The 22,012-nt window shown below is 39.8% G+C and overlaps 2 protein-coding genes and 1 non-coding gene across 3 annotated transcripts; 1 reads left to right on the top strand and 2 right to left on the bottom strand.

The window, feature by feature from the left end:
- The first annotated feature begins 10,947 nt into the window (after positions 1-10,947).
- On the top strand, positions 10,948-15,080 carry LOC124416049 (protein PRRC1-like). Its single transcript, XM_046896883.1, has 6 exons — positions 10,948-11,246; positions 11,533-11,979; positions 12,641-12,743; positions 12,905-13,262; positions 13,409-13,551; positions 13,725-15,080. The coding sequence occupies exons 1-6, from the start codon at positions 11,156-11,158 to the stop codon at positions 13,747-13,749; spliced, it is 1,167 nt and encodes a 388-aa protein (XP_046752839.1). The 5' UTR covers positions 10,948-11,155; the 3' UTR covers positions 13,750-15,080.
- On the bottom strand, positions 14,945-21,665 carry LOC124416048 (translation elongation factor 2). Its single transcript, XM_046896882.1, has 14 exons — positions 21,514-21,665; positions 20,197-20,411; positions 19,842-20,035; positions 19,322-19,530; positions 18,976-19,209; positions 18,579-18,692; positions 18,202-18,348; positions 17,770-18,010; positions 17,352-17,519; positions 16,927-17,216; positions 16,472-16,681; positions 16,080-16,262; positions 15,629-15,886; positions 14,945-15,232 (listed from the first exon to the last, which is right to left on the bottom strand). The coding sequence occupies exons 1-14, from the start codon at positions 21,514-21,516 to the stop codon at positions 15,164-15,166; spliced, it is 2,535 nt and encodes an 844-aa protein (XP_046752838.1). The 5' UTR covers positions 21,517-21,665; the 3' UTR covers positions 14,945-15,163.
- On the bottom strand, positions 18,424-18,504 carry LOC124416675. Its single transcript, XR_006930800.1, has one exon. It is a non-coding gene; the product is annotated as a small nucleolar RNA Me28S-Gm3255 (small nucleolar RNA).
- Positions 21,666-22,012: the final 347 nt, after the last annotated feature.

Here is a 22,012-nt window from a genome sequence, read left to right as displayed (position 1 = left end):
TTCGTCGAAAATCCAAAGGGGTTAGCCTTACTTTTTTCGGGATTTCTAGAGTCGAAAATTTTTGGTCTCCGAATCGATTTGTATGACCGTTTCTAGGCTTATTGGAACCCAAGGAACTCAAAAAACTCACTAAAAAAAGCGTGGGTCCAACAGCAGAGAAATGAACGAGAAAATCTGCAGTTTTTTGGCTGTAACTTTTCAGGCGTTGCTCGCAGCGATCTGGGACTGCGCTTAATCGGTTTCTCTCGCAAAACTACGTCGGAATAGGACCCTCAAAAATTATTCGCAGCACTTCTCGAAGTCGTCGAAATTTTCGTCGAAAATCCAAAGGGGTTAGTCTTACTTTTTTCGGGATTTCTGGAGTGGAAAATTTTTGGTCTCCGAATCGATTCGTATGACCGTTTCCTGACTAATTGGAACCCCAGGAACTCAAAAAACACATGAAAAAATGCGTAGGATCAACAGCAGAGAAATGAACGAGAAAATCCGCAGTTTTTTGGCTGTAACTTTTAAGGCGTTGCTCGCAGCGATCTGGGACTGCGCTTAATCGATTTCTCTTGCAAAATTACGTCGGAATAGGACCCTCAAAAATTATTCGCAGCACTTTTCAAAGTCGTCGAAATTTTCGTCGAAAATCCAAAGGGGTTAGCCTTACTTTTTTCGGGATTTCTAGAGTCGAAAATTTTTGGTCTCCGAATCGATTTGTATGACCGTTTCTAGGCTTATTGGAACCCAAGGAACTCAAAAAACTCACTAAAAAAAGCGTGGGTCCAACAGCAGAGAAATGAACGAGAAAATCTGCAGTTTTTTGGCTGTAACTTTTCAGGCGTTGCTCGCAGCGATCTGGGACTGCGCTTAATCGGTTTCTCTCGCAAAACTACGTCGGAATAGGACCCTCAAAAATTATTCGCAGCACTTCTCGAAGTCGTCGAAATTTTCGTCGAAAATCCAAAGGGGTTAGTCTTACTTTTTTCGGGATTTCTGGAGTGGAAAATTTTTGGTCTCCGAATCGATTCGTATGACCGTTTCCTGACTAATTGGAACCCCAGGAACTCAAAAAACACATGAAAAAATGCGTAGGATCAACAGCAGAGGAATGAACGAGAAAATCCGCAGTTTTTTGGCTGTAACTTTTAAGGCGTTGCTCGCAGCGATCTGGGACTGCGCTTAATCGATTTCTCTTGCAAAATTACGTCGGAATAGGACCCTCAAAAATTATTCGCAGCACTTTTCAAAGTCGTCGAAATTTTTGTCGAAAATCCAAAGGGGTTAGCCTTACTTTTTTCGGGATTTCTGGAGTCGAAAATTTTTGGTCACCGAATCGATTTGTATGACCGTTTCTTGGCTAATTGGAACCCCAGGAACTTAAAAAACACATGAAAAAAAGTGTAGGATCAACAGCAGAGAAATGAACCAGAAAATCCGCAGTTTTTTGGCTGTAACTTTTCAGGCGTTGCTCGCAGCGATCTGGGACTGCGCCTTATCGATTTCTCTCGCAAAATTACGTCGGAATAGGACCCTCAAAAATTATTCGCAGTACTTCTCAAAGTCGTCGAAATTTTCGTCGAAAATCCAAAGGGGTTAGCCTTACTTTTTTCGGGATTTCTGGAGTCGAAAATTTTTGGTCACCGAATCGATTTGTATGACCGTTTCTTGGCTAATTGGAACCCCAGGAACTTAAAAAACACATGAAAAAAAGCGTAGGATCAACAGCAGAGAAATGAACGAGAAAATCCGCAGTTTTTTGGCTGTAACTTTTCAGGCGTTGCTCGCAGCGATCTGGGACTGCGCTTAATCGATTTCTCTTGCAAAATTACGTCGGAATAGGACCCTCAAAAATTATTCGCAGCACTTTTCAAAGTCGTCGAAATTTTCGTCGAAAATCCAAAGGGGTTAGCCTTACTTTTTTCGGGATTTCTAGAGTCGAAAATTTTTGGTCTCCGAATCGATTTGTATGACCGTTTCTAGGCTTATTGGAACCCAAGGAACTCAAAAAACTCACTAAAAAAAGCGTGGGTCCAACAGCAGAGAAATGAACGAGAAAATCTGCAGTTTTTTGGCTGTAACTTTTCAGGCGTTGCTCGCAGCGATCTGGGACTGCGCTTAATCGGTTTCTCTCGCAAAACTACGTCGGAATAGGACCCTCAAAAATTATTCGCAGCACTTCTCGAAGTCGTCGAAATTTTCGTCGAAAATCCAAAGGGGTTAGTCTTACTTTTTTCGGGATTTCTGGAGTGGAAAATTTTTGGTCTCCGAATCGATTCGTATGACCGTTTCCTGACTAATTGGAACCCCAGGAACTCAAAAAACACATGAAAAAATGCGTAGGATCAACAGCAGAGGAATGAACGAGAAAATCCGCAGTTTTTTGGCTGTAACTTTCAAGGCGTTGCTCGCAGCGATCTGGGACTGCGCTTAATCGATTTCTCTTGCAAAATTACGTCGGAATAGGACCCTCAAAAATTATTCGCAGCACTTTTCAAAGTCGTTGAAATTTTCGTCGAAAATCCAAAGGGGTTAGCCTTACTTTTTTCGGGATTTCTGGAGTCGAAAATTTTTGGTCACCGAATCGATTTGTATGACCGTTTCTTGGCTAATTGGAACCCCAGGAACTTAAAAAACACATGAAAAAAAGCGTAGGATCAACAGCAGAGAAATGAACCAGAAAATCCGCAGTTTTTTGGCTGTAACTTTTCAGGCGTTGCTCGCAGCGATCTGGGACTGCGCCTTATCGATTTCTCTCGCAAACTACGTCGGAATAGGACCCTCAAAAATTATTCGCAGTACTTTCCAAAGTCGTCGAAATTTTCGTCGAAAATCCAAAGGGGTTAGCCTTACTTTTTTCGGGATTTCTGGAGTCGAAAATCTTTGGTCACCGAATCGATTTGTATGACCGTTTCTTGGCTAATTGGAACCCCAGGAACTTAAAAAACACATGAAAAAAAGCGTAGGATCAACAGCAGAGAAATGAACGAGAAAATCCGCAGTTTTTTGGCTGTAACTTTTCAGGCGTTGCTCGCAGCGATCTGGGACTGCGCTTAATCGATTTCTCTTGCAAAATTACGTCGGAATAGGACCCTCAAAAATTATTCGCAGCACTTTTCAAAGTCGTCGAAATTTTCGTCGAAAATCCAAAAGGGTTAGCCTTACGTTTTTCGGGATTTCTAGAGTCGAAAATTTTTGGTCTCCGAATCGATTCGTATGACCGTTTCTAGGCTTATTGGAACCCAAGGAACTCAAAAAACTCACTAAAAAAAGCGTGGGTCCAACAGCAGAGAAATGAACGAGAAAATCTGCAGTTTTTTGGCTGTAACTTTTCAGGCGTTGCTCGCAGCGATCTGGGACTGCGCTTAATCGGTTTCTCTCGCAAAACTACGTCGGAATAGGACCCTCAAAAATTATTCGCAGCACTTCTCGAAGTCGTCGAAATTTTCGTCGAAAATCCAAAGGGGTTAGTCTTACTTTTTTCGGGATTTCTGGAGTGGAAAATTTTTGGTCTCCGAATCGATTCGTATGACCGTTTCCTGACTAATTGGAACCCCAGGAACTCAAAAAACACATGAAAAAATGCGTAGGATCAACAGCAGAGGAATGAACGAGAAAATCCGCAGTTTTTTGGCTTTAACTTTTCAGGCGTTGCTCGCAGCGATCTGGGACTGCGCTTAATCGATTTCTCTTGCAAAATTACGTCGGAATAGGACCCTCAAAAATTATTCGCAGCACTTTTCAAAGTCGTCGAAATTTTCGTCGAAAATCCAAAGGGGTTAGCCTTACTTTTTTCGGGATTTCTAGAGTCGAAAATTTTTGGTCTCCGAATCGATTTGTATGACCGTTTCTAGGCTTATTGGAACCCAAGGAACTCAAAAAACTCACTAAAAAAAGCGTGGGTCCAACAGCAGAGAAATGAACGAGAAAATCTGCAGTTTTTTGGCTGTAACTTTTCAGGCGTTGCTCGCAGCGATCTGGGACTGCGCTTAATCGGTTTCTCTCGCAAAACTACGTCGGAATAGGACCCTCAAAAATTATTCGCAGCACTTCTCGAAGTCGTCGAAATTTTCGTCGAAAATCCAAAGGGGTTAGTCTTACTTTTTTCGGGATTTCTGGAGTGGAAAATTTTTGGTCTCCGAATCGATTCGTATGACCGTTTCCTGACTAATTGGAACCCCAGGAACTCAAAAAACACATGAAAAAAAGCGTAGGATCAACAGCAGAGGAATGAACGAGAAAATCCGCAGTTTTTTGGCTGTAACTTTTGAGGCGTTGCTCGCAGCGATCTGGGACTGCGCTTAATCGATTTCTCTTGCAAAATTACGTCGGAATAGGACCCTCAAAAATTATTCGCAGCACTTTTCAAAGTCGTCGAAATTTTCGTCGAAAATCCAAAGGGGTTAGCCTTACTTTTTTCGGGATTTCTGGAGTCGAAAATTTTTGGTCACCGAATCGATTTGTATGACCGTTTCTTGGCTAATTGGAACCCCAGGAACTTAAAAAACACATGAAAAAAAGCGTAGGATCAACAGCAGAGAAATGAACGAGAAAATCCGCAGTTTTTTGGCTGTAACTTTTCAGGCGTTGCTCGCAGCGATCTGGGACTGCGCTTAATCGATTTCTCTTGCAAAATTACGTCGGAATAGGACCCTCAAAAATTATTCGCAGCACTTTTCAAAGTCGTCGAAATTTTCGTCGAAAATCCAAAGGGGTTAGCCTTACTTTTTTCGGGATTTCTAGAGTCGAAAATTTTTGGTCTCCGAATCGATTTGTATGACCGTTTCTAGGCTTATTGGAACCCAAGGAACTCAAAAAACTCACTAAAAAAAGCGTGGGTCCAACAGCAGAGAAATGAACGAGAAAATCTGCAGTTTTTTGGCTGTAACTTTTCAGGCGTTGCTCGCAGCGATCTGGGACTGCGCTTAATCGGTTTCTCTCGCAAAACTACGTCGGAATAGGACCCTCAAAAATTATTCGCAGCACTTCTCGAAGTCGTCGAAATTTTCGTCGAAAATCCAAAGGGGTTAGTCTTACTTTTTTCGGGATTTCTGGAGTGGAAAATTTTTGGTCTCCGAATCGATTCGTATGACCGTTTCCTGACTAATTGGAACCCCAGGAACTCAAAAAACACATGAAAAAATGCGTAGGATCAACAGCAGAGGAATGAACGAGAAAATCCGCAGTTTTTTGGCTGTAACTTTCAAGGCGTTGCTCGCAGCGATCTGGGACTGCGCTTAATCGATTTCTCTTGCAAAATTACGTCGGAATAGGACCCTCAAAAATTATTCGCAGCACTTTTCAAAGTCGTTGAAATTTTCGTCGAAAATCCAAAGGGGTTAGCCTTACTTTTTTCGGGATTTCTGGAGTCGAAAATTTTTGGTCACCGAATCGATTTGTATGACCGTTTCTTGGCTAATTGGAACCCCAGGAACTTAAAAAACACATGAAAAAAAGCGTAGGATCAACAGCAGAGAAATGAACCAGAAAATCCGCAGTTTTTTGGCTGTAACTTTTCAGGCGTTGCTCGCAGCGATCTGGGACTGCGCCTTATCGATTTCTCTCGCAAACTACGTCGGAATAGGACCCTCAAAAATTATTCGCAGTACTTTCCAAAGTCGTCGAAATTTTCGTCGAAAATCCAAAGGGGTTAGCCTTACTTTTTTCGGGATTTCTGGAGTCGAAAATCTTTGGTCACCGAATCGATTTGTATGACCGTTTCTTGGCTAATTGGAACCCCAGGAACTTAAAAAACACATGAAAAAAAGCGTAGGATCAACAGCAGAGAAATGAACGAGAAAATCCGCAGTTTTTTGGCTGTAACTTTTCAGGCGTTGCTCGCAGCGATCTGGGACTGCGCTTAATCGATTTCTCTTGCAAAATTACGTCGGAATAGGACCCTCAAAAATTATTCGCAGCACTTTTCAAAGTCGTCGAAATTTTCGTCGAAAATCCAAAGGGGTTAGCCTTACGTTTTTCGGGATTTCTAGAGTCGAAAATTTTTGGTCTCCGAATCGATTCGTATGACCGTTTCTAGGCTTATTGGAACCCAAGGAACTCAAAAAACTCACTAAAAAAAGCGTGGGTCCAACAGCAGAGAAATGAACGAGAAAATCTGCAGTTTTTTGGCTGTAACTTTTCAGGCGTTGCTCGCAGCGATCTGGGACTGCGCTTAATCGGTTTCTCTCGCAAAACTACGTCGGAATAGGACCCTCAAAAATTATTCGCAGCACTTCTCGAAGTCGTCGAAATTTTCGTCGAAAATCCAAAGGGGTTAGTCTTACTTTTTTCGGGATTTCTGGAGTGGAAAATTTTTGGTCTCCGAATCGATTCGTATGACCGTTTCCTGACTAATTGGAACCCCAGGAACTCAAAAAACACATGAAAAAATGCGTAGGATCAACAGCAGAGGAATGAACGAGAAAATCCGCAGTTTTTTGGCTGTAACTTTTAAGGCGTTGCTCGCAGCGATCTGGGACTGCGCTTAATCGATTTCTCTTGCAAAATTACGTCGGAATAGGACCCTCAAAAATTATTCGCAGCACTTTTCAAAGTCGTCGAAATTTTCGTCGAAAATCCAAAGGGGTTAGCCTTACTTTTTTCGGGATTTCTGGAGTCGAAAATTTTTGGTCACCGAATCGATTTGTATGACCGTTTCTTGGCTAATTGGAACCCCAGGAACTTAAAAAACACATGAAAAAAAGCGTAGGATCAACAGCAGAGAAATGAACGAGAAAATCCGCAGTTTTTTGGCTGTAACTTTTCAGGCGTTGCTCGCAGCGATCTGGGACTGCGCCTTATCGATTTCTCTCGCAAAATTACGTCGGAATAGGACCCTCAAAAATTATTCGCAGCACTTTTCGAAGTCGTCGAAATTTTCGTCGAAAATCCAAAGGGGTTTGCCTTACTTTTTTCGGGATTTCTGGAGTCGAAAATTTTTGGTCTCTGAATCGATTTGTATGACCGTTACTTGGCTAGTTGGAATCCGAGGAACTCAAAAAACACATTAAAAAAAGCGTAGGACCAACAGCAGAGGAATAAAGGAGAAAATCTGCAGTTTTTTGGCTGTCACTTTTCAGGCGTTGCTCGCAGCGATCTGGGACTGCGCTTAATCGATTTCTCTTGCAAGATTACGACGGAATAGGACCCTCAAAAATTATTCGCAGCACTTTTCAAAGTCGTCGAAATTTTCGTCGAAAATCCAAAGGGGTTAGCCTTACTTTTTTCGGGATTTCTAGAGTCAAAAATTTTTGGTCTCCGAATCGATTTGTGTGACCGTTTCTAGGCTTATTGGAACCCAAGGAACTCAAAAAACTCACTAAAAAAAGCGTGGGTCCAACAGAAGAGAAATGAACGAGAAAATCTGCAGTTTTTTGGCTGTAACTTTTCAGGCGTTGCTCGCAACGATCTGGGACTGCGCCTAATCGATTTCTCTCGCAAAATTACGGCGGAATAGGACCCTTAAAAATTATTCGCAGCACTTTTCAAAGTCGTCGAAATTTTCGTCGAAAATCCAAAGGGGTTAGCCTTACTTTTTTCGGGATTTCTGGAGTCGAAAATTTTTGGTCACCGAATCGATTTGTATGACCGTTTCTTGGCTAATTGGAACCCCAGGAACTTAAAAAACACATGAAAAAAAGCGTAGGATCAACAGCAGAGAAATGAACGAGAAAATCCGCAGTTTTTTGGCTGTAACTTTTCAGGCGTTGCTCGCAGCGATCTGGGACTGCGCTTAATCGATTTCTCTTGCAAAATTACGTCGGAATAGGACCCTCAAAAATTATTCGCAGCACTTTTCAAAGTCGTCGAAATTTTCGTCGAAAATCCAAAGGGGTTAGCCTTACTTTTTTCGGGATTTCTAGAGTCGAAAATTTTTGGTCTCCGAATCGATTTGTATGACCGTTTCTAGGCTTATTGGAACCCAAGGAACTCAAAAAACTCACTAAAAAAAGCGTGGGTCCAACAGCAGAGAAATGAACGAGAAAATCTGCAGTTTTTTGGCTGTAACTTTTCAGGCGTTGCTCGCAGCGATCTGGGACTGCGCTTAATCGGTTTCTCTCGCAAAACTACGTCGGAATAGGACCCTCAAAAATTATTCGCAGCACTTCTCGAAGTCGTCGAAATTTTCGTCGAAAATCCAAAGGGGTTAGTCTTACTTTTTTCGGGATTTCTGGAGTGGAAAATTTTTGGTCTCCGAATCGATTTGTATGACCGTTTCTAGGCTTATTGGAACCCAAGGAACTCAAAAAACTCACTAAAAAAAGCGTGGGTCCAACAGCAGAGAAATGAACGAGAAAATCTGCAGTTTTTTGGCTGTAACTTTTCAGGCGTTGCTCGCAACGATCTAGGACTGCGCCTAATCGATTTCTCTCGCAAAATTACGTCGGAATAGGACCCTCAAAAATTATTCGCAGCACTTTTCAAAGTCGTCGAAATTTTCGTCGAAAATCCAAAGGGGTTAGCCTTACTTTTTTCGGGATTTGTGGAGTGGAATATTTTTGGTCTTCGAATCGATGTGTATGACCGTTTCTTGACTAATTGGAACCCCAGAAACTCAAAAAACACATGGAGAAAAGCGTAGGACCAACAGCAGAGAAACGAACCAGAAAATCTGCAGTTTTTTGGCTGTAACTTTTCAGGCGTTGCTCACAGCGATCTGGCACTGGGCCTAATCGACTTGTCCCGCAAAATTACGTCGGAATAGGACCCTTAAAAATTATTCGCAGCACTTTTCAAAGTCGTCGAAATTTTCGTCGAAAATCCAAAGGGGTTAGCCTTACTTTTTTCGGGATTTCTGGAGTCGAAAATTTTTGGTCGCCGAATCGATTTGTATGACCGTTTCTTGGCTAATTGGAACCTCAGGAACTCAAAAAACACATGAAAAAAAGCGTAGGATCAACAGCAGAGAAATAACGATGAAAATCTGCAGTTTTTCGGCTGTAACTTTTCAGACGTTGCTCGCAGCGATCTGGGACTGCGCTTAATCGATTTCTCTCGCAAAATTACGTAGGAATAGGACCCTCAAAAATTATTCGCAGCACTCTTCAAAGTCGTAGAAATTTTCGTCGAAAATCCAAAGGGGTTAGCCTTACTTTTTCCGGGATTTCTCGATTCGAAAATTTTTGGTCGCCGAATCGATTCGTATGACCGTTTCTCGGCTAATTTTCACCCCAGGAACTCAAAAAACACATGGAAAAAAGCGTAGGACCAACAGCAGAGAAATGAAGAAGAAAATCCGCAGTTTTTTGGCTGTAACTCTTCAGGCGATGTTCACAGCGATCTGGGACTGCGCTGAATCGATTTCTCTCGCAAAATCACGTCGCAATAGAACTCCTCAAGAATAATTTGCCGCACTTTTCAAAGTGGTTGAAATTTTCGCCAAAAATCCAAAGGGGTTAGCCCTACTTTTTTTTGTAGCCAAAATTCGCTCGACTCGGAATTGATCTGTATGACCCTCTCTAGACTTATTGGACCCCCAGGGACCAGTAGAAGGGATTATCAACCATTAGTAACAACAGCTCAGTCAGATGACAAATTTCGATTATCTATTTCAGTCCAGGCTACATCAAATAGTAACAATATAATATACCTTACGTATCGTATTTTACAGAGGTGCATCGCACAATGACACATGCCAGAACCTCAACTTTACATACAAATCATCCCAATAACTAGCTAATATAACGTTCTTCACATTCTGCTTAAAGTCATGTATGTATGTACATTATGTTCCACTTCCACATTATTTCGCAACTCGTTAAAGTATATTTATATATACAATGACACCTGAAGAATTGTATGAGAATCAAGGCATATTGAATAAACCTGAAGAAACTGAAACTGAAATGTTGTAGCTTCGTCTTTATGATTCTTTCTCTGTATTTCTTCAAAAACTCAGTGTACAAGTCTATGTTTTGCGGGTGTAACTCTCGATCTATCACTCGCAATTAGTCGAGACTGTGTGCAATGAGTTCCTCTTGCAAAATTACGTGGATATTGACTCCGAATAATTTGATTCTAGCATTATTCCAAATCGGCCAAAACTTTTCGAACCAAAGTTGAAGTCGTCAGCTTTTTTTTCTCGAAATTTTTCTCACTAAACCTTGATGCGTCTGGGTATCACAAGACGTTAATTTCGCTTTGTTGAATCACTCATACTTGGACCCTCAGAAATTCAGAAAAGCCATCTTGAACGTGGTGGATCAACTGCTGAAAACGTAAAACAAAATTTTACCATTTTTCAGCTATAATTTGTCCTCTGGTGTTCGCGACGCAAAATTGCGTTTGATGTCAGCTTTCGAGGTAAAAAGTAGATTTTTTCTCATTCATTACATCACTCCCGAATTCTCAATATAAATCAGCACAATTATTATATTCATAACTGAGTTACAAGTTGTCGTAAACTACACTCGCCAGAATTGCTTGTAAACACGTGTAGATAACGTAAGTGTATAAGGCAAGGTAGATCATTTGATAATGTCTCGCTTTGTGTCTCGTCTTGTGAGGCTCATACTCCTGATTGTTCTGTTCTTTCGAGAACACAAGAATCCTTGCATCTATGCATGAGTGTTTCCCACGAAGGACGCATGTATGAAAACAGTCTTCAGTGCGAGGAGAATGTGAAAAGCTCTGTGCAATTTATGCATTACGCGGCAAAGAGTAAAATTTCACATTTGGTAATAATAAACGAAGATACAAATCGCGATTCGACAACTAATTACAAGCCATTCATGCACTTCATTGCTAAAAGGACCAACCATAGTTATCCGGGCGCGCTTTCGCTACTTCATCTCCGCCAATGAATTTTTCTTTTCTGCTCAAAGGTGTGTCTTCATTGGTCGCGCTGGTGTCCGATCTATGCATGGAACATGTATATGCTCTAAGCATGGAACATGTAGTACCGACGGCCAAAGATGATAATGTCAGGCGATGCGCGGCGACGGGATTGGGACGTCATGCGGCGCTTATCGTCGTTACCTCAAATTTCCGTCATCTTGTACAATTGTGTCGCACACACGTCCATGCATGTTTACGTACACCGTACCCATGCGTAGATACGCAGTCTGCACACGTATCGTGTCGTAAATAATAAGTTGAGCAATTAGAACAAGAAGAGCAAAAAAAACATTGTGATAAATTCTAGCTGCTGAAAAATTCACGTTGACCAGCGATGGCGGAGGAGTCAAACGGGGAATCTACCTTCGAATTTGTCGAAAAAAAGACCGACGAAATGTCGATATCCGGAGAAACTACCAAGACTGGTTAGTCCTGCCCGCCTTTAATATATTCATTCGTCTCATTTCTTGCAGCTGTCAGAGATACATACAACCTGTACAGCTACCCACAAATTTTACACTTTCGCCAACTCATAAATACATGGAATTTTTTTACGCGAGCATGCAGAGATCTCATACATATGTAGATGCGAAAATATATTTATTTTCTCTCGATCTTCTGCTTATTACTTTTCATTTGATAATACTATCATAAGTTCTTTAATGTGATGGATTCAAAGAGCGCTGACATATCCAACATCTTGTCTTTCAGATTCTTCGAGCAGCATATCGTCTTCTGCATCTCTCTTGCCACCTCTCGGAATTTCTTCATCTTCTGGAAACTTGCTGTCCAATGTCTCTCCACCAAGCGCCTTACCCAGCTTCGTCTCAAGCTCCGTCAAACTAATGCCAGATTCAAGTGGTGCTAGCACTGGTGGGAACAATGATTCAATTAATAAACAGCCACAGTCGCAGTCTGGTGTAACGGTGAAGCAACCTCATCAGGAAACTTATTACTCTGCCAGTTTTTCACCCGCTATTCCATCCAATGAAAGCACCGAAATACCACAAGCCACTCAGAATCAAGATTTTAACTTATTTTCATGGGTAAAGGAAAATGTTGCAGCCAGTAAAGTTGTGAAAAAAGTCACTGAGACAGCTAAAAGTAGTGTTAACTACATGCTAACTACCCTGGACCCACAGATGCAGCAGTTTATGTGTAAGTAAACATTTTCTAAATTTTTAATCTACCGAGCAGAGTTATGATATCTGCTTCTAATGCTATGGAGCTTCATTCAAGCTAGACATTGTACAATTTTCATTTAAGTTTCTAAGTAAGATCACACAAATCTTTATTGGTGATACTAGAGGTTCAATATCATTTTATGACAGATGAGACTTGAAATCAGCGATAAAAATGTCTTGATAACTGTAGTCATTAACCGACCATCTTCGCAAATGCTTTCACTTCTCACGTCTAACCAGTATTGATCGATTGGTATAAATCCTTTCTTATTTCACATTTTCACACTCTGAAATGATCAGAAATAATTTTTTCACCGTTTTATCGCACTATGTTAAATATAGGAAGATTACAGAATACATGTGCAATCTATATACACGTGCATCACATTGGCGCTGAGTTTATACTGTAGTTTATTTTTGGCCAATGCTTAGCCCAGTTTTGAATCAACCAACACATCACATCGACATTTATCTTTGAAATAGAGTGAATCTGATTTTCGTATATGAAATTTCAAACAAAATTCACCTGTCAATGTCTTTTAATTAAAAAAAAAAGAGTAAATCTCCCGTGATCAACATGTTAGTTAAACACGTGAAGTCTTATGTGCACATTTTCTTTGAAATGTACGTTTTAGATCCGTATGAAGAAATTGAGGTTGTAGTTGCCTCCGACAAAGACATTAAAATTGGTCCCATCCAAGATGCTTTCGAAGCAGTTTTTGGCCAAGTCAAAGTATCGTGAGTACAGTTTTGAACATTAAAATAAAACCCACTATATCACTAAATTCTTAAGTGTCCAATGGGCTCAGAAGTCGTCTATGTGTAGACACCCTCTGTTTTTTAGTTTACTTTTATATTTAATATTCCCTCAAATGTGAAGTTGTAATATTCTCTTTAAGGGGTGTAGCATCAGAATGTTCAAAAGTGGCAGTGCAGCCAGTCGGATTTGCTGCCGGTATACGTGGTGCTGAGGAGCGGATTAATACTGCACGCAGTAATCCTTCGGTTGGAAGTGATGTACCTGTTGTGGCAATTGAGAACTTTATACTAGAAGTTAGCCAAGGACAGTGGTACGACTTGGGCGTAATTGTCTTAAGTGATCCGAAAAACAATGTAAACCTCCAAACATTCACACAAATGACACCAGTTCCCAGTCACATTGTTGCATCCGCTCAAGAAGCAACTCCACCAGATTACCCTTTCAGATCTTCAGGATTGGCAGTTACCATTGGCAGCTTGATAGCAGATAATTTACAGGTATGCTGTCATGATTCCCACTAGAATTCCTGTAATAATCTAACAGTGTAACGTCTAGTTTGTGTAATTTGCCAGGTGAATGATATAATTCTGAAATAGTTTGTAATTGTATAATACAAATCTATAGAAATTCATCTCGTTATCAGGTATCTCATAATGAATGGCATCACTCGCTGACTGGAGTTTCTCGACGAGACATTATTCAGCTCGCAGCGCAATCGTTGGTTGGAATATACGTTAAGGCAGTCCCAAGAACTGAAAAACCATCGTCAGGATTGTTACAATCACTGTGAAGACAATTATTTTATTCTGTAAATTAAATTTATAATATGTACCAACCAATCTATAAGTTGAAGGTGAATAATTTTTTAGCATACACATATATATATATATATATATATATATATATACATATATATTATATATAGGTAGTTTTCATATACGGATTTATTATTTATATAGACCGGGACACCCAGCATTCATATAAAAGCAACTTTATATGTTGAAACATTTCGATTATTTAAATGACGTTATCATGTATTATACTACATATCGGGCAACTTATCAAATACCTCCCACGGACTGAAAAAAAAGCAACCAACAACGGCAAATGCCTCTCCGTTGACTTACCGAGTAGCCACCGCTCCGTCAAGTCTTGTCGGTGTATACTGCTATTTACCTATGCCTATTTTCATCCCAGGTGCCCTTAAAATCTCGTTACAAAATTTTATTGCAACTTTCAAAATACTATTGTTTAAAATTTGTATGATATATAGGAATGGTAGGTCTCACGATTAAACTTGTGAAACACTACTAGAATTATGAATAAAAGTAATATTATGGACTGATCTGAGGTCGCCGCATCAGAAATGTGTGCCGATATGTATGATCCAGTGGATTTGCAGTATCCAAATTGTTTACTTTGTAAAGAAATTATTGTATCACTAATACGAATATATATTTTATCTAATCGAAATTGTCCGTTCACCCCTGCCAGGCTAGCTAAATCTGTAAAATTCATCGCTCTGTAACCAGTACATCGAAATGAAAATTGGTTTGAAATTTTACCAGCAGTCTACTTTTTAAACTGTCATTCATTATATTGTGTACGTAATAGGGGGGCTAAGATACGACTATTTCGATATTTTATTTGTATCCTTTAATATACCGGAAATCTTGGTGTGTGTATATGATACATCTTGTTCAAGCATACGCATTTCTCAGTCATTGATTAACTTTTTATTTTTATTGAATAAATGGAATTAACTGGAAAACTTAACAGAGTAATAACAAAGAAGCTAAATCAGAGTAGAAAAAGTTACGTAAAAAACCTACAGAACAGTTGATACATATGTATATACGTTTAAACTTCAAGAGTATTATGAGAAAAAAAATTAAAGAACGGAATAGGCATTACTGTGAGTTATCACTGCTATTAAAGTGAAGTATCCAGCGAAGACCATCTTCGATTTAATATTTCAATGGGTTCCATAGGTAATATATTATTAAAAAACAGCTTTCACACATTTGAATAATAGGTACCACGGGGAGTTGGTATGGCGTATGTAATTAAATAAATGTATAAAATAATCATCCTTTTTCCATATTAACATGGTTTTTTCCGACATAATTACAATTTCTTTATTCTTACTTCCGTTTTCCCTTTATTTTTTCTGTTTTTATTTTCATTACTTTTTATAATATTTTGTTTTTATCACCTTTTCCATATGTACCTGCGATTGCTCTATGCTCGTGCGTAAGATAAGTGTTGCGCAAAACAAGATTGATAGAGGACCGATTTTATGACTCGTGTAGTAGCAGCAGGTTCCAAAATGATATCATATTGAATTACAATATTTAAATAGATGTTTAAATACACGGTACAAGCTTCGTTTAACTTGTTACAATTTGTCAAGATACGAAGCCAGGTCGGGAAGGCCTTCCTTCAACCCCTTCCTCTTTCGGGTGTCCTGAAAAAGAATTATTTTATAGTAGCCGATGATCTTTTTCACTAATCCGTCAACAGAAAGCTTAATGACTACTTTCAATTGATATTTTGTTCGACTTCCTATTCTGGTTTACCAGATGAGACTGGAAACCCAAACTAAAAGACGGTTACTGTCTCACGAATTTAAAAATGTCAATGTTTAGAGTAACATTGCCATTAGTTATGATCGTGAATGAAAGTTTTAAAGAAAATGTTCATGACGCTGTCATTTTTTAAAAGTGTTATCTAGGTATATAAAATCAAGAACTCAATGGTATCAACTTGCGATATAGTTTTGAAACCATTCCCGAAATCTACTACCAAAAAACTTTTCTTAATCAAAATAATGAAATAAAAGACGAATCTGAAGCACGCTCACCTGTACAACCTGGAATGGGCGAGTACCGGATTCAGTTGGGTCACCAGGAAGAATTTGCCAGTGATCAAACACGCACTGTGGGAACGCCTGTCCTCCGGTGTTGGACCGAAGGTCAGCGGTGAACCCGAACGATTCGTTGACAGGTAAGTAAGCCTTGACTACGAACATGGGTGTTCCTGCAACTTGTAATTCTTCGAAAACGTGTCCACGTCTACGGTTGAGCACTCCGTAAATTCCACCAACGGCAACTTCAGGGCACTAAAAATAAAAATATGTATAAATTTAGACCAAGACTCGAATGGAGATATACACAATCAGACTTTCAAACGTCAGTTGGCCGTTCTTAAATGTCTCTCATAGTATTTCAGAACAGGTCTGTGAAGAACAATCATCATGTAAATTAGGGGTTTCTTTTACGAATGACAAAGAGGATAAAACAATTGCTACAAACCTGGATTTCGCAAAGATATACGGGCTCCATAAGCCGTGGGGCAGCGGTGAGTAGACAGGCGTAGAGACACCGTCTCGTGGTAGGAATGATCTGTCCACCACCTCTATGAATAGCATCAGCGTGTAGCGTGACGTCGTAAATGTTGAAACGAACACCTCTCAAGTTCTCTTCGGATAGAACACCCTGTTAACAGATGGGAAAGTATCCAAAATTATTTCGTATTCAGGTTATTTAAAAATAAAATGAATTGTTCAAATATTGAATCAGTGTGTCAACGATAATCACGGTATTTCATAACCCAGTGCTCAAAAGAGTTTTTTCATCATTGAAATATTTAAATTTACATATCAAATCCGGAAATTTGATTGACAAAGTACAGAACGATTGATTACCTCTTTGGCGGCCCATTGGAATCCAGCGACTACGGAATCCTTAATTTCGTTAAGATATTGTACTCCCTTTGTACAATCAAGCAGGATATTGGGTCCAGTTCCGTCGGGACCAAAGCACCAGATTTTTCTCGCCTCGGTGATGTCATAGTCGTACTTGTCGCACAAGTAACGTGCACGAACTTTAAAATCGTCTCTTGGATTGACATCTCCCTACGAAAATCCACGCCAATTTGATAAGATTCAGGAAGATAAACCGGAAGATTGTTTCACTTGGAATAGAATGAAGCTGTACTTCAAAACTCAATTTGAATTTTATCAAAAAAAGAAAAAAATTTCATTGGAACTGTACTATTTCAAAAAATTGTTACATTCCAATTGCAAAAACCCTGAGTTGAAATATATCAAATTCTTTGGATTGAAATGAACATGTGCCCATATTTCAAGCAATCACTTACGTTGTCAATATCTTCGGCAAGGCCGTCAGGCATAGGCTGAGCTTTCATGAAAAGACGATTGTGCTTGTTGGGAGATTTGGACAGACACATCTGGTCTGATTCCTCTGACACCGTTTCACGGTAGGACACAACGGGATCGGATTTCTTGATGGGAATGCAAGCGTGGTCATCTTCAAGATCCTTCAGACAAATTTCAAGATGGAGTTCACCAGCACCAGCAATGATGTGCTCTCCAGATTCCTCAATGATACACTGGACCATAGGATCGGATTTGGCCAAACGCTTCAATCCTGTGAATCAATTCTTCGTTTACTTTGCTGACCGTGGACAATTTTCCTAGCATGAAAACAATGGTCCATCTGACAAATGGTAAATTTATCATATCGGTATAATTTTTTTCAGAAAATTTATCAATATGTACAAACCTTCGACGAGTTTAGGCAAATCGGCAGGGTTCTTGGGCTCAACAGCAACGCGAACAACGGGCGACACTGAGAACTTCATAACCTTCATGTTGTGTGCCTCTTTGAACGTGGTGATAGTTCCAGTCTTGACCAAGAATTGATCAACACCAACGAGTCCACAAATGTTACCTATGGTTCAACAACCAATAATTAAATGACGGATTCATTGAAAAACAAACGTTATCACGACTGTACATCATTATTGTCAGTTGGCCGTTCTTTCTGTCTTTCATTTCATTTCAGAACAGGTCTGTGAAGAACAATCATCATTCGTTTACAAATCAATCATTGAACAACGTCGAAGAGTATTTTCTTTTTAGTCGAGTACCATATCAGCGGAAAAAGTAGCAAGAAAACTTGAATGCGATCAGACACTCACCAGATGGCACATCTTCAATGGCCTCTACATAACGTCCCATCATCAAAATAGTACGTTGGATGGCCTTTTCGTACAAATCTTCTTTCTTTCCTGGAGTGAAGTTGGGTCCCATGATGCGAGCCTTCATTCCAGTGCATACTTTGCCTGAGAAAACTCTTCCGAAAGCGTAGAAACGTCCTTTGTCAGAGGTCGGTACCATTTTAGAAACATACATCATGAGAGGAGCGTTGGGATCACAGTTCTGCAAAATGAAATTAACCACTATTATTGATTTCGTTACAATAGATAGAACGAGATTCTTTGTTGGAATGTAACAAGTCAGTTGGCCGTTCTTACTGTCATTCACTAGATATCAGAACAGGTCTGTGAAGAACAATCATCATGTAGATACAGAAAATTATAATAACTATGAAGGAAGTAGAGGAGTTTTACCTTGATGCCAAGAGCTGCTTCGTCATCATGAGGTCCCTCGTACAACATCTCCATACGGTATTTCTGAGCTACGACGGGAGATGGAAGGTGGATGGCTATCATCTGAAGCAGTGCTTCTCCGGCAGGGAGCCAAGTTCTCATAACGACCTGGGAAATAATAATTTTTCATATAGAGAATTAAAACGTTACTTGTGGGCATTGTTTAAATGCGCTTATTTACGCGATGTCAGATTTAGCTTATAGATTACCTCACAACGGTTCAGAAGAGGTGTCAGAAAATAATATAGCATTCATCATATAAGCAAAAAGTTATTATTTTTTTTCGTATTTCACAAAACTATTGAATATGGCAACTGGATATGAAGTGATATGCTCACCTTAAGAAGGGCCTTGCCATCCTTGTCCTTGTCTTCAGGCTTCAAAGTGATGCCCAACTTTTGCAATAGGCTCTCAGCCTCGTCTTTCTTGTAGTTCATGATGCAGTCGAATACCTGGAAAAATTTTTATTTCTTTTTCTCAAGTAAACATATACTTCGAGTGACGAATACTAAAATAGCTGTAGAATTGAATCGCAATGAGATACTCTATTATACTTGCAGTTTTTTAAGTCACTTTAGACCGCACAAAGGAATAAAACGAATCTTAAATGTGCATAGTAATCCAAAAATATCATTTAAGAATATAGTGAAAACTCTGTCGTTTCAATACGTTATTTTTCATTACATAATCAATAAACACTTTAGACACGATATACATAAGACATTTTTAAAGTACCTTGTAGATGGGATCAAGGACGTACATGCAGAAGGAACGCTTGTTGTCAGATTCCTTTTGCTTGCTCCACTTCTTGGTCTTTGGGTTGAAGAAGGATTCACCCCAGAGTCTGTTCATTAGTTTGACAACATCGATCTTGAATTTCTCGGCATACATTTCAGAGAACTGTTTCAATGTAAACGCCCATCCGTGAAGTCCAGAACCAAAACCTACAGATCCCTTGCTGGGGTCAACCTTGAGAGAGGAAAAAGTAATATTGAAATTAGTTCCATCTAGAAATTATTCATTGACGTCAATGGATTGTGAAATCTGTCAAGACATTATTCATACAGCATAGATAACTTACGCGAACTTCTCCCATGGGACCATCGTCATCGGAGTAGGTGGCAATAATGACGTTTACATTTTCAACAATACGCTGGAAAGTCTGGTACAAGTCTTCACTTTCCAACTGCAGCTCAAGCAAAGCACGGTCCATTTTGTTCATGAACAACACAGGCTTGATACGTTCAGCAATGGCTTGACGAAGGACAGTCTCAGTCTGTACGCATACACCTGCAGAAAAATAGCTGATTAAAACCCAACACAATTCTGTCACTTTGATTCGTATCAGGCACATAGGCACATATAGAAGGAAATAATTTGTTTTGTAGGAACAGGGTCGTAGCATGCCAGTATCGGACATAAAGATAGAGGTCCACTGGCAGCGTTTAGACAAAGTGACGTATTTAATCTTCTTCCATAAATGCACTGCCAACACTGTCAAAGTGCACGGAACAACTTTTAAAGAAAAGTTATTCAACGCACTACAGAGTAGCCCTGGTGTGCTGGAAGGTGTAAAGAAAATTTGATATAACTCAGCTTACCGGAAACACAGTCGACGACGACCAGTGCTCCATCAGTGACACGCAGAGCAGCCGTTACCTCGCTGGAGAAATCTACGTGCCCAGGAGAGTCAATCAAATTGATCAAGAATCCTTTCTCTTCTTTGTCACGCTGGTCCGGGTTTGTGATGAAAACGCAGTCTTTCGCGTCAAGTTCAAAGTACATGGAGATGGCACTGAAAAATAATATTGTAAAGTGAAAGTAATATTAGTAGAAAATTCGAGCTGTCCGAATATTTGAATAAACCATTTTCTGTTTTCAAATGCTGTAATAGCAATCTTTGAAAACATAAACAAGCTCTGGTTAGATGAAGAAATGGTCGATCTAAATACTCACGTTGACTTGATGGTAATGCAACGTTCCTGTTCATCTTTGCGAGTGTCTGTGAATCGGGTCTCACCAGCTTTAGCACCGGCAATAATACCGGCCTTAGAAACAAGGGAGTCAGTCAGTGTTGACTTTCCGTGATCGACGTGAGCGATGACGGACATGTTTCGGATGTTTTTCTTCTTGTCCATCATCCCACGGATCTCGTCTACTGTGAAGTTCACCTAAAATATATTCATAAATTTTGTTAATACACATGAGCCAAGTTCATTCCTCAACCAATTTAAACTCTGGTAATAATGATCAAATTTGTTCAAATAATTGGATAACGAAATGTTTATCGTTGCAGTATAGTTATGGTAGAAAAAATAAATTAAGAAATTTAGGAAATTGAAGACAGCCTGTAGTCAGTGGACAATTTCTTAGCTTAGTCATAAGTGTAATAATTCGAGAAATTTAGTTATTGCGATAAATGAAAACAAATTGGTTTAATAGATCTATTGTGATTCGAACTGTAATGATGGAAAATATTTCCCAGACAACTGTTAAATATTAATGGACGTCTCCTTTGGTAAAATAATTGGAAAGGCTTAGGTTTCCATTGTATCTATTCGTCTGATGCATTACATATTACCTGGTAATATTCCAAACATATTGTTTAATTTGGACACAGGTATCCTAATCTAAGATTGCCATCTGAATAGATATGATTACGTTTGGTAGTTGGTCATCCATTGAACAAATGTACCCATATGTAGGTTTCGTTAATTTTTTTCAGCTACTATTTTCACTTCTCTTCCGGAATATTGATACTCTCTCTTCCATATTGGAAATTAATCGCGTAGTATTGCGAGCGGCAGGAAAATCCGTGAGAAAAACTATAATTAATAATGCGCATAAGTAAGGCTCGGCACATCCTGCGAGAGTCAGATAAAGCGAGAATATTGGTGAATATGGCAAGAGGTTCGTCGTCATGTTGGCTTGTGACACGTTGTCGGGCAATGTCGGTGATGGACGCGGTCGAGACATATTCCACAGCTTTTCACCGATCAGTTCAGATTCTACGGATGAAATTTGGAAGCGGATAGCGGTTGGGAATACGGAAGAGGGTTCTGGGTGATTCTTATTAGGATAGGTCCTTGTCGAGAACGGTAATTCATTCCCAAGCAATGACGTACGAAGGGTTGCGCAATCCAGAGCAATCCTCCGGTTTTTAATTTTTTTCATAACTCCCTGACACTCGGTAGTAAAAAATAAACACGTCATTTCACTCTCCAAATAATGCGGAATTCGATTTAACCATTATTGTGCTAAAATTCTACTCACCATCTTGGATGTTGTCCGATTTTCGTTGGCCTGGTCAGAAATATACGTGCGCCAACAATGGCGGACTCCCTGGGAAAGAATAGCCAAGCGGACCGGAGTGCGGTAAGAAGGCTATCTCTGTCACTCTCCAAGTTCATTCGTCCCAGATGGCGCTCGCGTAGCAATGCACACACTCTCCTTGTCAGATCTGACCAATCAGAGCCCTGAATCTCACGTAGGCACGTGCGTGCCGCTACTGCGTAGTGGGATTTCCCCCCTCCGGCATGGACCGAAAAATATGAATTATGACGGCATCCAAAACCTGCTGCCACCTGACGGATGCTGACGCTGTGAAATAAACAAAGCAATCTCTAGATAAGCTTATTTGCTATCATTAGGACATTAGGGTTGCGTTTTCCATTGTTAATCAATTGACAAAAGAAAATAAATTGTTGTTAGTTTTTTCTCACTGCGTTTATTGTTCTTTTTTCAAACTTAAACCGATTTTACTCAATGGAAA

Source organism: Diprion similis, chromosome 2, assembly GCF_021155765.1.
Source record: "Diprion similis isolate iyDipSimi1 chromosome 2, iyDipSimi1.1, whole genome shotgun sequence".
Classification (NCBI taxonomy): Eukaryota; Metazoa; Arthropoda; class Insecta; order Hymenoptera; family Diprionidae; genus Diprion; species Diprion similis.
This window is presented reverse-complemented; position numbering and strand designations above follow the sequence as displayed.

Coding starts and splice junctions, on each gene's coding strand:
- LOC124416048 (XM_046896882.1), bottom strand. Junction 20,036..20,196: donor TGCATTACCATCAAGTCAAC/GTGAGTATTTAG, acceptor ATTATTTTTCAG/TGCCATCTCCATGTACTTTG. Junction 18,693..18,975: donor TCCTTGATCCCATCTACAAG/GTACTTTAAAAA, acceptor AAATTTTTCCAG/GTATTCGACTGCATCATGAA.
- LOC124416049 (XM_046896883.1), top strand. CDS start 11,156: ATGGCGGAGGAGTCAAACGGGGAATCTACCTTCGAATTTGTCGAAAAA. Junction 12,744..12,904: donor TTTGGCCAAGTCAAAGTATC/GTGAGTACAGTT, acceptor ATTCTCTTTAAG/GGGTGTAGCATCAGAATGTT. Junction 13,263..13,408: donor TGATAGCAGATAATTTACAG/GTATGCTGTCAT, acceptor TCTCGTTATCAG/GTATCTCATAATGAATGGCA.